Source organism: Peromyscus maniculatus, chromosome 12, assembly GCF_049852395.1.
Source record: "Peromyscus maniculatus bairdii isolate BWxNUB_F1_BW_parent chromosome 12, HU_Pman_BW_mat_3.1, whole genome shotgun sequence".
Lineage (NCBI taxonomy): Eukaryota > Metazoa > Chordata > Mammalia > Rodentia > Cricetidae > Peromyscus > Peromyscus maniculatus.
The window spans coordinates 70,974,881-70,988,649 of record NC_134863.1 but is presented as its reverse complement, the minus strand read 5'-3'; the positions used below and the strand labels follow the sequence as shown (position 1 = coordinate 70,988,649).

Below are 13,769 nucleotides of genomic sequence, written 5' to 3'. Positions count from 1 at the left end.
TCCTGGATGATTTACACTAGATTTTAAATAAAACTGGCATGTTTATGAATGATTCTATTTATGTTTATTTTTAAAGGTTGTTTTACATTATTTTAAACATAATTTTATTTAAAATACATGTTGCCTACTATTAAAAAATCTCACATATACAACAGAAGAAATTAAATTTAAAATGAGCTTTAAATATTAAATAGATTGTAAATATTCACTATTCATTATGTCAAATTCTTTGTCCTATTTTGTAACTCTTGGTTTATCACTTTAAATAGTGTTTTGTATTATGACAAAAAACTATAAATATTATTTTGGATTTCATGTGAAATTAGTTGATAAAATTTTATTAACTTAAAATTCCATTTGCATATAAAATTACTTTATGAATGTCAGATATTACTGTCCTATACTCACCTGCTAACTCAAGAATATACTCCTGAAATCTTGTGCCTATACGGTTAGTAGCAGTGCAGTTATATCGTCCAAAGTCATTGTCCGATGTAGGGGCAATCTAAAATAATCATAAAAATAAAAATGAAAATGCTAAAACATCAAGGATATTTTTAAAAGGCTGAAGCGTGTGTGCTACTAGTACATTTGTTCAGTTATTTTACATGACTCCTCATAGAACTCTTTTCCTTTTCCAACAAACATGATTAAATAATGCAAACATGTCTTTTAGTTTCATGTATTTTCACTTCTTTTATTTTTGAGATTTTAATATCATTGTATCAATTTCCAATTCACTTTCACCTCTCCAAACCCACCTGTACACCCTCCATGAACTCTTTCAAATTATAACCTCTTTTTCCATTTTTGTTACAGCACATTTGTAAAAACATATATACATATTCCTAAATGCATAAATGCCACCTGCTCAGTCAGTATAATGCAAACATTTTAAGGACAAAATCCACAAAACTAGACATTCTGAGTTGAAGTGTTTCATGCTTTACCTATTAATTCATTAACTGGATGAATGTCTTCATTTTGATACACCAATTCAATGGCAAAACTATCTTCTGATAAACAAAGTATAGGAAAAATTTTAAGGAAATATATCACGTAGTCAAAGAAAATTCAAAGGAACTGCAAAATTTAAGACATGTTTCTACTAAATGTAGGTCCTATAGGACCAGGCTTGCTGAGCACTTGGACCATTAATGGCGCAGGTAATGGCTTTTGCTCCCAAAGCCGGGGTTCCATGGGAAGGCCCACAGTTTCAGCTGAAGGTGCCTTGAGCCGGTTTGGCTATGAGGTAAAGCTCTCTAGCCTGGTTATGGAAGGCTATAGACTACAAAGCACAGCAGTAGCTGAAAGCTGCCGTTTCAGAGAGACTTGCTTAAACTAAAAAGTTTTGGTTGTGTTGACTTCTACTTGGAACTGTTTGCTTAAGATTCATTATGATTCTGACAGTTATACACAGACTTATGGGCAGCTGACAAGCCGGGCTCTGTCGATGAGCGCTCAAAGGATCTTTTAGGAATGATACCAAAACTCTTTGAAATTTTTTAACTTAAAAATAAAATAGACAATAGTGATTTCATTACAATGGGACAGTTTGAATTTGCTTATGCATATAGACTCTATCAACAGGGATGACTTATGAACTACTTATAAAACTGTCTATGTAATAATGAAATTATTTAAATAGAGAAATTTGATTCTGTTTCTTTTTTAAGAAAAAGGGGGAGTATTAATATTCCTTGGTGTATTTAATTTAAAAAATATTTTTGTGTTACTTGAGTGAATTAATGTTGTATCTTGTATAGTTTTAAATTATAGGTTGAAAGTAGGCTTGTAGGTTAAAAGTAGGCTTGTAGGTTAAGAGTAGGCTTGTAGGTTAAGAGTAGGCTTGTAGGTTGAGCATAGGCTTGTAGGTTGAGCGTAGGCCTGTAGAAATTATTATGTTAACCTATATATAGTGATGCACCATGGTTTGGTGAAGTTAAGAAAGTATTTCAGTTTAAGCTATATGCATCAGAAGTTCATCCTATGTTTTGTTAGCAAGAAATATTAAGATGTAAGATTGAGAAAATTGTAACTATGCATAACAATATTTATATTAAAATTATGTTAATCTATTTGTCTTTAAGTTTGAGGTGGTTGCATCAAGAATTTTTTCTTTTAAATATAAAGAAGAGGGACCTGTTGGAGCCTAGTGGTTGTATTCAGCAGGACTGCATAAGAGGTTGATTGGACCTGGGGACTGTAACAGGCAAGGGGGAGATCTTTTGCTTCACTCCTTGGCATTGTTATAAACAGATGTTTGGAATGAAGTTCTGGGCCGGCGGAAAAGGATTCAGGCCCACCGAGTCTATCCTGTGTTTTCTCTCTGTTCTCTCTCTCCCTTCTCTACTTCTAACTAAGTCTCTTATCACTCAATCCTCACGAGTTCCTGGGGTGAATAAGTGTGGGGGCAGGTCCTCCACAGGTCCTACACTGTTTCCCCATTTTGGTTGGTGGTTTGTTTCCAGAATGGTTTCATTCTAAATCCCATGTAGATCTGAAATTCACTAGTAGCTGAGGCTGCCCTGATTCTGCCTCTGAAGTGTTGAGAACATGAATAAGCTACTATGCCTAGATATGTATTTTAATATTTACTTCTAGACCTGGAAGTTTTTTTTTTTTTCATGAAAGATATTTGGCAAGAAAACAGTGCCTTGTAAAATGCTCTAAACAGGATTTTAAAATCTCCCGTAATTATCTTGGTTTCATTGCCTTTATGTTTAGGTGAAAAGGACATGACCTCAGTTTTATACAATAAAATCAAAAATTAAGTTAACCTTCAGGGATTCCAATGGTGAAAGGTGGGGTCAATTCTGTAATTCTTCCGTGCAAAAATTCTTGAATGTCCATAATTCAAAGATATTTGATGATGGTAATAAATATAATTTTCAATTCCTGTAACTATTTAAAGAGAGACTATCCTAACAACACAGATTGCACATTATTTTATACCCTGTGCTAAAGGAGGAAATGAGTTAGTGGTAATGGGAGACTATTTACTAAGAGAACAATTTTGAGGTCTACTGAAGATGATTATTCTGAACAAGTAAAGTATAAAATAGCTGTGCCATTCATTTTCTAGTCAGCTGTCCAACTAAGAAAAGTTCATAGGCTTAACAGCTTAATGCACAGATTTAACTTGTGTGAGTTCCCTGAAATGAGTCAGAAACTGATTATCCTTACACATGGCTTTTAATAAATGAGCCTAGTTTAATTAAATTACAAATATATGTGCAAAATCTTTTCTTATTCCCCAGTCATATGAGAAAGATTTTAGTACTTTCTACAAGGAACCTGGTGTTTATAGAATCAATATAAAAAGAAGCAGGAGAGCCACAGTAAGTACTATGACTTCAGTACAGGTGTTTTTCTTTTTAATATTAATGCTCTATAAAAAGATACTTACTTTGGAGCCATTTTCAAGGGGTTCAATTTATGAACTCAAAATTGGTTTGATGCTGAATTGAGAACTTAACAGGAAATAAGACATTGAATTCACAGATCCTTCCATTTCAGGAACAAAATGGCCAAGAAACATAAGCTTTACAAGTGCATCACAAATAATTCCATTGTGATGTTATGCTTAACAAATCCAGAAATCACTTAACATATCACAGATGGAAAGACATGGAAATATAAAGGAAACAAGGGAAAATAAGCAAGAGAGAAAATAAAGAAAGAAGCAAGCAAGGAAGCCAACCTGAAACCAGTGTTCCAACCTCTCATCCAACCATAGTTAGTACAAAAAATATTGTGATGTTTGTTTTTGATTGACAACAGTTCTGGATGTCAGATGTTAAAATAACCTGTCAATATCTCTGTGGGGATGTTTCTTGAGATGGTTGGAAAGACCCAAATTGAACATGGACAGCACCATCTTATTGGCTGGGGACCAGGATGAAATAAAATTGGAAAAAGGAAAAAACAAAAACAAAAACAAAACATCCAGTATCAACATTCTCTTGTTTTCCGTTTCTCATCAAACATAAAGGGAATTCTCCATGAGAGTGTAGGCTTTCTGTAATTTTTGTTGTTGTTGTTGTTGAAATCTAACTTTGAGCCATAGCGGTCCAATAAGACACAGGAGGTTATTTCAATTTTTTTTTTTGTATCTGTTGAGATGTGTTTTGCAACCAAGCATGTGGTCCATTTTAGAGAAGGTTCCATGGGGTGGTGAGAAGAAGGTATATTCTTTTGTGTTATGGTGGAATCTTCTGGAGATATCTATTAAGTCCATTTGATTCATAATGTCTGTTCCCTTATTTTTCTGTTAAGTTTCTGTCTGGCAGACCTGCCCATTGGTAAGAGTTGGGTGTTGAAGTCTCCCACTACTAGTGTATGGGGTTTGATGTGTGATGTAAGCTTTAGTGATATTTCTTTTATAAATGTGGGTGCCTTTGTATTTGGGGCATAAATATTCAGAATTGAGACTTCATCTTTTTGGATTTTCTCTGTGATAAATATGCCATGTCCTTCCTGATCTCTTTTGATTGATTTTAGTCTGAAGTCTATTTTATTATATATTAGGATAGCCACACAAGCTTGCTTCTTAAATCCATTTGATTGGAAAGTCTTTTCCCAGCCTTTTCTTCTGAGGTATTGAATGTCTCACATGGTCCTGCCTTTGTAATGCTCTTCCCAACTGTATGGGATCAAACCACTACTAACTGAACATTCTGGAACTCTGAATCCAAATAAATATCTATGTCAAGTTGTTCTTTCTAAAATTTAATAAATTCAAACACTAATGATAGTGTTAGAAAAATTCTAAACTAAACAAGAGCAATATTAAAAATCTGCACAAAATTTAAGATGAAATAATCCAAAGTATATGGTCAAATTTCCAGTACACATTTAAATATTTGTAATATATACATAATCTTTGGCATCTCCTCCCAAGTGCTTTATTTAGGAACCTATTCTAGAATTACACATTATTAACCAACTGATAGGTTTATATGCCAATCAAGGAATAATAGTTATAAACAAAGAATCAGGGGAATCATGAACATTGAAGTTAAATATTTGACTTTTATAAAAAGAGGCAGGTAGCAAGGAAGGCTAAAAGGAAATCACAAAGTACACCTGTGTGTCTTGATAATCATCCTTATCAAAGTGATTTATGAGTTGCATTACATAATCAGAGCTGTTTAAACAATTTTCAACTTTTGTTACACACTACAACAAATAATAAAACAATAAAAAAAACTTATTTTACCTCCCCGTGTTTTCTTACCAACATAATAATTTCAGTTTTAAAAAGTAAATTCAAGAAAAATATTTCAACATATAAACACAGATAATAATAGTATATTATACCAATACAAGATTCATTTTTTGAATAAAATATTTATATAAATATTTCAATATGTCCTATAGAAATTTAAATTAAGTATATTCTGACATAATCAAAAACTGGTAAAAATATGTTTATTCTGTGTTCCCACAGGCTTACCTCTAGTATCATCTTCCTTCCTACACTGTAGGTCTTTAAATGAGTGGTATTTTTAGCTGGTAAGACTAATTTCTCTCTTCGCCAATGGATTGATGCAGGTGGATTTGATTTCACATCACAACTAATATTGATTGGATTTCCTTCCCAGGAGTAATACATTGTCTGATTTGAAACAAACTTAGGCGCATCTGTAAAACAATAATATATAAACAGACACTGTAATATAATCATTTCATTAGCGCACACATTAGTCATTTTCCCTTGCCTAGATAAAGCATTCACAATAGGACAGAGAGATAGCACACTGGATAAAAGCAATGGCCGACCTTCCTGAGGACCCGAATAGGATTCCTAGGACCCACAAGGTGGATCACACCCTCCTGCCATTTCAGTTTCAGGCAATCCATCTTGGCCTCCGCAGGCAATGCATGTATATGATACACAGACATGCATTAAGGTAAAACATTCATACACACAAATTAATAAAATATTTTTAAAAGAATTCATAATATTTCTAGATTTGCACCTTTTATATGATACTAAGGCTCATGAAAATATATGACAATTGATGGTTTTCAAAGACTTAATAGTTCAAATAAGAGAAAGAGGTGAATTATTGAAATCAGAAAAATATGTAGAACTAAATTTAATCTTAATATCTTGACAAACATTAATTAGTTAAAATTAAGTAATAAACATTCAGCCAGTATTTATGGAAGTCTCAATATGATTTGGAATTTCAAATGGGAATTTAGAATATTATTTTTTAAAGAAATCAATAATTTATTTATCAGTATTTAATTTTGTTCTAATTATAGTTTTCAACAAATATTGTGCAGCAAGTCAAAAGTCTTAGTTACAGGAAAAGGTCCGCATACTCCATGCTTTCTTCACCCAGTCCTACCTTGACTCTTATGACACTACTATTGTACTAGTTGCTGTAAAACATAGATTGACTGATATAAAATGCTTTAATATTTATAATTGAGACTATGTAATATTTCTTTCTGTGCCTGGCTTATTACAATATATATATGTAAGCTGAAATGAAAGGAAGTTATCTGATTATGTATTTGCCAGACCTCATTTGTAAGTTAATTGAACAGACTGGTTGCCTCTATCTCCCGGCCCTGTATATTTTGTTGGTATAAAGTGGGACAGAAATTGGGGGAAGTCTATTTTACATACTAGTTTTACTTTCTTTAGTATATATACAATAGTGAATTGCTATACCATATCTTTCTCCAGTATTAATGTGTGTATGTGTGTAACCTCCTTATTGTTGTCCATGTTATTCCCTATACTTCACATCATTCATATCAAACTGAGAATTATGTGAAAATTTAATATGTACTCACACTGAGGTGACATGATTACTTTCTGAGGATTAGATTTACACTTTCCTAAGGTTTAGTTATGGTGAGCAGGTGCCTTTTTAAAAAATATTGATTTAAGCCTACTGCTTATTTCAAAATCAGGTTACTTTAGTATTTTCTGTTAGTTTTGTCTGTTCATTATGAATTATATATTTTTCTTCAAATTTGTAGTTTGATCTTCACACTGTTTTTTCTTTCACTGTGTGGAACTTTTCAATTACTTGTGATTTTACTTGTTTGTCTTCCCATTTATTTTCTACATTGCATTTAGGATGTCATCTAAGGCAAGTCAGTTCCCATTTCATAGTCCCAAAGCATTCGCTGTTTCTCATAACTTATCAGCTTCATTTCTTACATTTATGTCTTTAATCATTTTAAAACTAATTATTGAATTTGTGCTTTGACAGTTTCACACAAGTGTATATATAATTCATCCTGTATACTCTCATTTCCACATCCTTCCATCTCCTGACCACTCCATTCTACTGTCCTTTTCAGGACAGTTATCCTTCTCACATTCATGACTATTCAGTTTGCTTTGAGACCTATGGAGGTTAATGAGGATTATTTGTGAAATAAAAAGTATGAAGCAATCTGTTGGAACCTGATGAGCGCAGTAGTGAATAAAAACCTGAAGACAATGAATGTCTCTCACACAAAACCTATCAACAGCCAATATGCTAGAGGAAAGAGGTAGGGCTCATTGAGGACCTCATCCATTCATGACTGATTGTTGACTGCTAGCTTTGTGCAGACCAACAACAGGTATTCAACATTATTGTGTGCATGATTGCAGAAATCTTTTCAAATCTAGATATTTTCATTTTGTCACAAAAGGAACATAGCAATGTCACATAATTGTTCTGCATGTGTATATTGCTTTCCAATACAATTTACTGTAAACATTGTCATTTTTCCAGTAAATGAATATTTTTAGCATCTTTATTAGAATCAAATTGCTGATGTTTAGTTTGATGTTTAGGGTCTCTGTTCTAATACATACACAAGCATACACACAAGCATACTCTCTCTCTCTCTCTCTCTCTCTCTCTCTCTCTCTCTATATATATATATATATATATATATATATATATATATTACAATTAGGCTGTATTAATAGAGTACTGTAATATATTATGCACTGATCAGAATTGAGAAAATCAACAAAACATCTGACATATCCTGGGGAGGAAAATTGAAAGGGGAACTCACAATTAGTATTAGTGTGACTGTAAACAGACTCAGCCAATCTTGATAGCAGTGTGGAAAACTTCCCAAAAGCTACATACAAATCTACCACAAGACACAGATGCAGCACTCCTAGGCATATTCCCAAAGGTATCAACACTCTACACAATAGATACTGAGCCATGCTCCTTGCTAATCCGTTCACAATATCTAGGAAATAAAAACAACTTAAGTGTCCTTCAGCTGATAAATGAGTAATAGGAATGTGGAACGCAAATACTATAGCTCTACACCTTTCATGTGAGTCTAGAACCTGGAGAAAACACAGAACTCAGGAAAGGGAGGAGAGGGAGAGTGCGGTGGAGGAAGCACTGGAGATGGAAACAGCAGAGCATAAGTGATATAAAGAGGGAAATGGGAAGATGGATATGGGGGATTAACTGGGGAGGAAAAGGAGGCCAATACAGCTAGACAAGGAGAGAGGAGGAAAACAACACTAGAGACATCTGAAAAGAGACATAATGAATCATACTTTATTTTTATTAAATCATATATAGTACAAATATATGTACTGTGTGTGTGTGCTTGATGGCACTTGCATGTGCATTCACAGTTTAAATGAAGCATCCCACTTAAATTGATAGTGCTCACAGCCAAGAGCCATAGACCATCTAATATTTTCTATTAGGCGTAAGAAACCCACATTCAGGGTATTTGATCACAGAGTAAAATAAATTATCACAACAATAAGCTATTGTTCTAATCCTTTGCTACCTCCCAGCTATCAAAGATAAATCTCTTATGCTGAAGATGCCCTCTTCTTCAGATATAGGACTTGGAAACTCTGAGTTGGAATCTTCCTTTCTGGGCACTAAGTTTCATACCCAAACATACAAGGGAAAGGAAGCCAATGGCACTCCTACCCTGTTGTAATGCCAATGAACCACAACAATTATCATCATAGCATGGTAACCCTAGGTGCAGCAATGACACTCAGAACTTTGTGGTAACCAACAGCTGTCTAAATGGACTTAAAGCCTGCTCAACTGGAGGGAAATCATGTCTGGTATTGGAAACCTAGCCAACCACCCAAGGGTAACATGGTCATAGATTTAGAGGAGAACCTCTTATCACTCCTTTAATAAACCAGTGTAATTTATACCTGTATACTAAAACTTTATCATTATACCCACAGGTAAATGTTATGGAATAGAATATTTGTTTAACTCAGTAAAGATGTATTACTTTTGTTTGAGTTGCAGAATATTTATTTAACTATGTAAAGATGTGTTTCATTTATTTATGCTGCCAGCAAGGCAGCCACCAGCCAGCCAGACATGGTGAAAGCAGGAAACTAGGACATACTGGAGAAAGGGAAGGTAAAAAGCCCTACAATAAAACACAAGTAAAGACAGCCGGGAGGTGGTGGTGCACGCCTTTAATTCCAGCACTCAGGAGGCAGAGGCAAGCAGATATTTGTGAGATCGAGGCCTGGTCTACAGAACGAGATCCAGGAAGGCGCAAAGCTACACAGAGAAACCCTGTCTCGAAAAAACAAAAACAAACAAACAAAAAACACAGGTAAAGAGAAACACATTAATATAAGTTATAAGAGCTAGTAGGACAAGCCTAAACTAAGGCTAAGCATTCATAACTAACCATAAGTCCCTATATCTTGATTTCGGGGCCAGGGTTCCGAGAAAGCCTGCTACAAAATGTAGCACTTTGTATAGTTTGCAACAGATGGAGACCATTATAGAAAAACTAGAACTGTCAAACTGACAGATTGCATCCCTGTACTGAAAAAGACAACCTACATTTCCGATGTGTATATATACCACGATTTTATGCATCCATTGAGAGACACCTAGGTTGATTCTATATTTTGACTAGTATGTATAACTGATGTATAAAGTACTATCATTCCAAAAGTATAATAGAATACTTGTTTCTTCAGATCCATTCTAGCATTTACCAATTATCTTCTTTATAATAAGCTTTATTGTTTTTATTTGTGAATTTTAAATTACAATCTTTTTTTAAAAAACTTCTTCTATTATCCATTAAATCTCAACCTCAAATTCCCCTCCCTCCATTCTAAAAAAAAAAAAAAAAAAGCAGGCTTCCTCTGAATATCCCCTGAACATGGCCTAACAAGTTACAATAAGACTAGTCACACACCCTCATGTGATACTCAAAACCTTTAAGAATATCTTTGACTGTGTATGTGTGTTTGCTGGTGTCCACTTAGGGCATTTATTACTTTTAATCAGGATGTCTTCTTGCAATTGAGTTGTTGACAGGTTCTGCTGTAAGATTTGTGATGATAATCCAAAGGAAACTCTCAGCAGCACTCAGTGTGACAGATTCAAAGGGGTACAAAAACATGCTTGTTCATGACATGAAATCACCAGACTTGAACAATAATTACTATTAAAAATGTACAGTGACAGTTATAAAGAATGATTTAAAATGACTGCTTCCTTGGGTATAAATTATGAATATTTAAATATTAGGTGTAAATACATAACATTTTAATGTTTGCTTTCAGTTCTTAATGTTTCATAACTTGAAAACAAGTATCAACATATTCATGAATGTCTTGGCAGAAAATTGAATTTTTAAGTGGAACATTGACTCTGCTTCTTTTGGGGATTCTATTATGTTTTACTTAAATATATCAATCTCCTCACTTCTCTCTATGCCCTCCAATCCCTTCCAACTAAAGCCCCTTGAGTCCTCTTAAATTGGAAGTTTCTTTATGTTACATATATAAATGCATACACAAATTATGACTAAAACTAGCTTAGTTCATTTAGTGTTGTTTGTATGTATGATTTGAGGGCAAGCTCCTTGGTATTGGTTAAACACATATGGGACTCATCCATAGGAGACACTCCTTAAGAAGATCTCACATTTCTTTAGGTGTCTTTGTTTGTCTAAAGATAGAGTGCCCGTGAGATTACTGTGTCCTTCCTTCCTTGTTAGTAAATTTCTACTTGTTATTCTTGGTCAGACCTTATTTTGGCACCATATTGTTGAGGATTTATGAATGATGCTTCTCTGTCATTTATGAGACACCATTTCACAGATTTCTTGCTCCTCTGGTTCTTAAAAGTTTCTGCTACCTCTTCAATGATGTTTCCTGAGATTTATATACAGGAGATTTTTTTCATTTATTTTGTTTTGTTTTGTTTAATTCTTTTTGGTAAATGCATCAAGTGGGACTCGGAGTGGTACAATTACTGGGTACTTCATTCTAGATGCTTTTAAAAAAGAGGCTGAGTAATCCTTGGTGACAAAGTAAGTGAGCAACCTTCCCTGACAGCCTCTCTTCTGGTTTGCCATCAGGTTTCTGTGCTGACTCTTGCTTTGTGTTTCCTTTGCAATGGACAGGAAACGCATAGACAAATAAACCCTTTCCACTCCAAGTTGCCTTTGGTCAGGGTGTTTGGCTACAGCGATTAAAAACTCTACAACAATATTTCTGAATAATTTACTGTATAATTCTAAATTCCTAAGGAGTTAATTCAGTTGTTTTCAAGAAAAAAAAGTTTAAAAATATGTTATGTTAATAACTTGATTTGCTTATTTTCTACCTCATTCAAATAAAGGTCTCACATTATCACTTATTAAGATAGACAACAAGCTGGGCGGTGGTGGCGCATGCCTTTAGTCCCAGCACTCTGGAGGCAGACCCAGGTGGATCTTTGTGAGTTCGAGTGAGATCCAGGAAAGGCACAAATCTACACAGAGAAACCCTGTCTCGAAAAATCAAAAAAAAAGACAACAAAAAGAAATTTAGAATATCTATTAATTAAAAAAATATTTTTAATTACTTAATCTGATTAAACAATTTCCAAATTTTATAAAATGTGTGAGTTTTATAATAAATAACATATGAGAATGAGATAGATTTTTAAAATACATATGGATATGGGTCTTGTTTAATGAACAACAAAGCATTTGAAAATACAAAAGGCAATCATTGGTTTTCAAGGTTTAATAAACTTGGGTTTATGCTAATTAAGTCAGGCTTATAAAATTATTTTTCTAAACACACTTGCAACAAGAAATAATAGAGTAGTCTATACTGGGAATAATGTTAATTACCTTAAGGCTCCTAAATCAGTGAAGAATATACTAATTGGTTATCCAATCCCAAATGGTCAACCCTGATAACACACACACACACACACACACACACACACACACACACACACACACACACAGAGAATGAATACAATATACTTATATTGTTAGGAATATATATGTATGTTCAAGTAGATATATAACAACAATTAAGAAAATATAAGTTGCTGTGAATATGAAAGAAAACAAGAGAGGACATAGAGGAAGTTTGGAGGCAGTAAGTGGTGTGCAGAGTTTTCCTAAATATATTATACTGTCAAAAAATTAAAAAATATTTTAAATCTCAATGGTCAATAAAAGAATGCATTTCTTCATAAAATATACAAATTATTAATCAAAATATCAGAAATAAAAGTATTTATTTCTTTCCTTCTTTCCTTCCTTCCTTCCTTCCTTCTTTCCTTCCTTCCTTTTTCTTTTTCTTTCTGTTCTCAAGGTAGTTGTTATCTCTGGTCAGATGGGTACTATCTACATAGTTAAGGCTGGCCACCATCTGTTGAAGATTCTCCTATCTAAGCCTTCTAACTACTGGGATAAGAGGCATGTGTCAACAAAGTCAGGTTTGATGTTTGACATTAAAAAAACTAATAACTATGATATTCCAAACTATTGTTAAGATGCAATGAACTCCAAGTAGAATTTATTTAAATTAGTTGCATAGGTATAGACAGAAAGCAAAGCTAGGTTTTCCTGTGAATAATTTTCATTGAATATTTCATTTAATCATACTAGCATACCAAGCAACTTTCCTATGAGTCAGTCCAATCGAACTTTAAAGGATATGCTAAATAAACAGCAACAGGTAACAACGACTCCTAGAAATAGACTGCATAGTGCTTTATTAACCTTGAATTTTCTCAATGCTAATGAGAAAGGAACAACAGCTGTGGAGAGACATTGGACAACAGACAAAACTCCTGAGCTAAACCAACCAGTTTATTTTAAGGATGTGCTGACCTCAGAATGGAAACCTGGATATGTTCTACATTGGGGAAGGGGTTTTGCCTTTATTTCTGCAGGAGAAGAAAAGCTATGGATACCAACAAAATTAATAAAAATTCGATTCGAACAGGAAAAACCCCTTGATGAAGAGAAGTAAAAGATCATCCACCAATGTGACATCTCTACAAGTTGTAAGAAAAATTTAACAATCAAAGGGTGGGGTAGGGTTCTGTTTTTGTCTTTCCAGGATAATGGAAATACCCATCTTCCAAAACTCATAAGGCCTTGGATATCCGGATGTTTACAGCAGAAAGGAAGAATCTATTGGTACCAATCTACACATGGTAAAATCTCACTGTCTAACATCTTTCTCTCTATCAATCTAGAAAAGTTGTGGTTCCAATTCAACTATAGCCAAGCTGGCTTTGGAGATGGAATTGGCTCACTCCTTCTCTAAACCCAAGCATATTGTTAAAAGAAAAGTTTAAGAGATTCTTCAGTCCCATATCAGAAGAGCCCTCTGGTGTGAGACAGAAGGAAACCAATAAAAAGGGACCATTGTCTTCTAAATTCTAATTCTCTCCATGCTTACTCTTGATTTCTCAGAATCCTTTTTTACATGCTATGTCCTCTTTAAATCCAAACCTCCCATT

At 33.9% G+C, this 13,769-nt stretch overlaps 1 protein-coding gene across 2 annotated transcripts in view; it reads right to left on the bottom strand.

Moving 5' to 3' along the window:
* Ncam2 (neural cell adhesion molecule 2) overlaps positions 1–13,769 on the bottom strand; it is a 423,714-nt gene that overhangs the window by 80,806 nt on the left and 329,139 nt on the right. For both annotated transcript variants that reach the window (XM_076549131.1, XM_076549130.1), the window contains exons 10-11: positions 5,459–5,646; positions 409–505 (exon numbers count right to left, since the gene is read on the bottom strand). In XM_076549131.1, the coding sequence (XP_076405246.1) occupies positions 409–505; positions 5,459–5,646 (285 nt within the window). The remainder of the gene's footprint in view (positions 1–408; positions 506–5,458; positions 5,647–13,769) is intronic.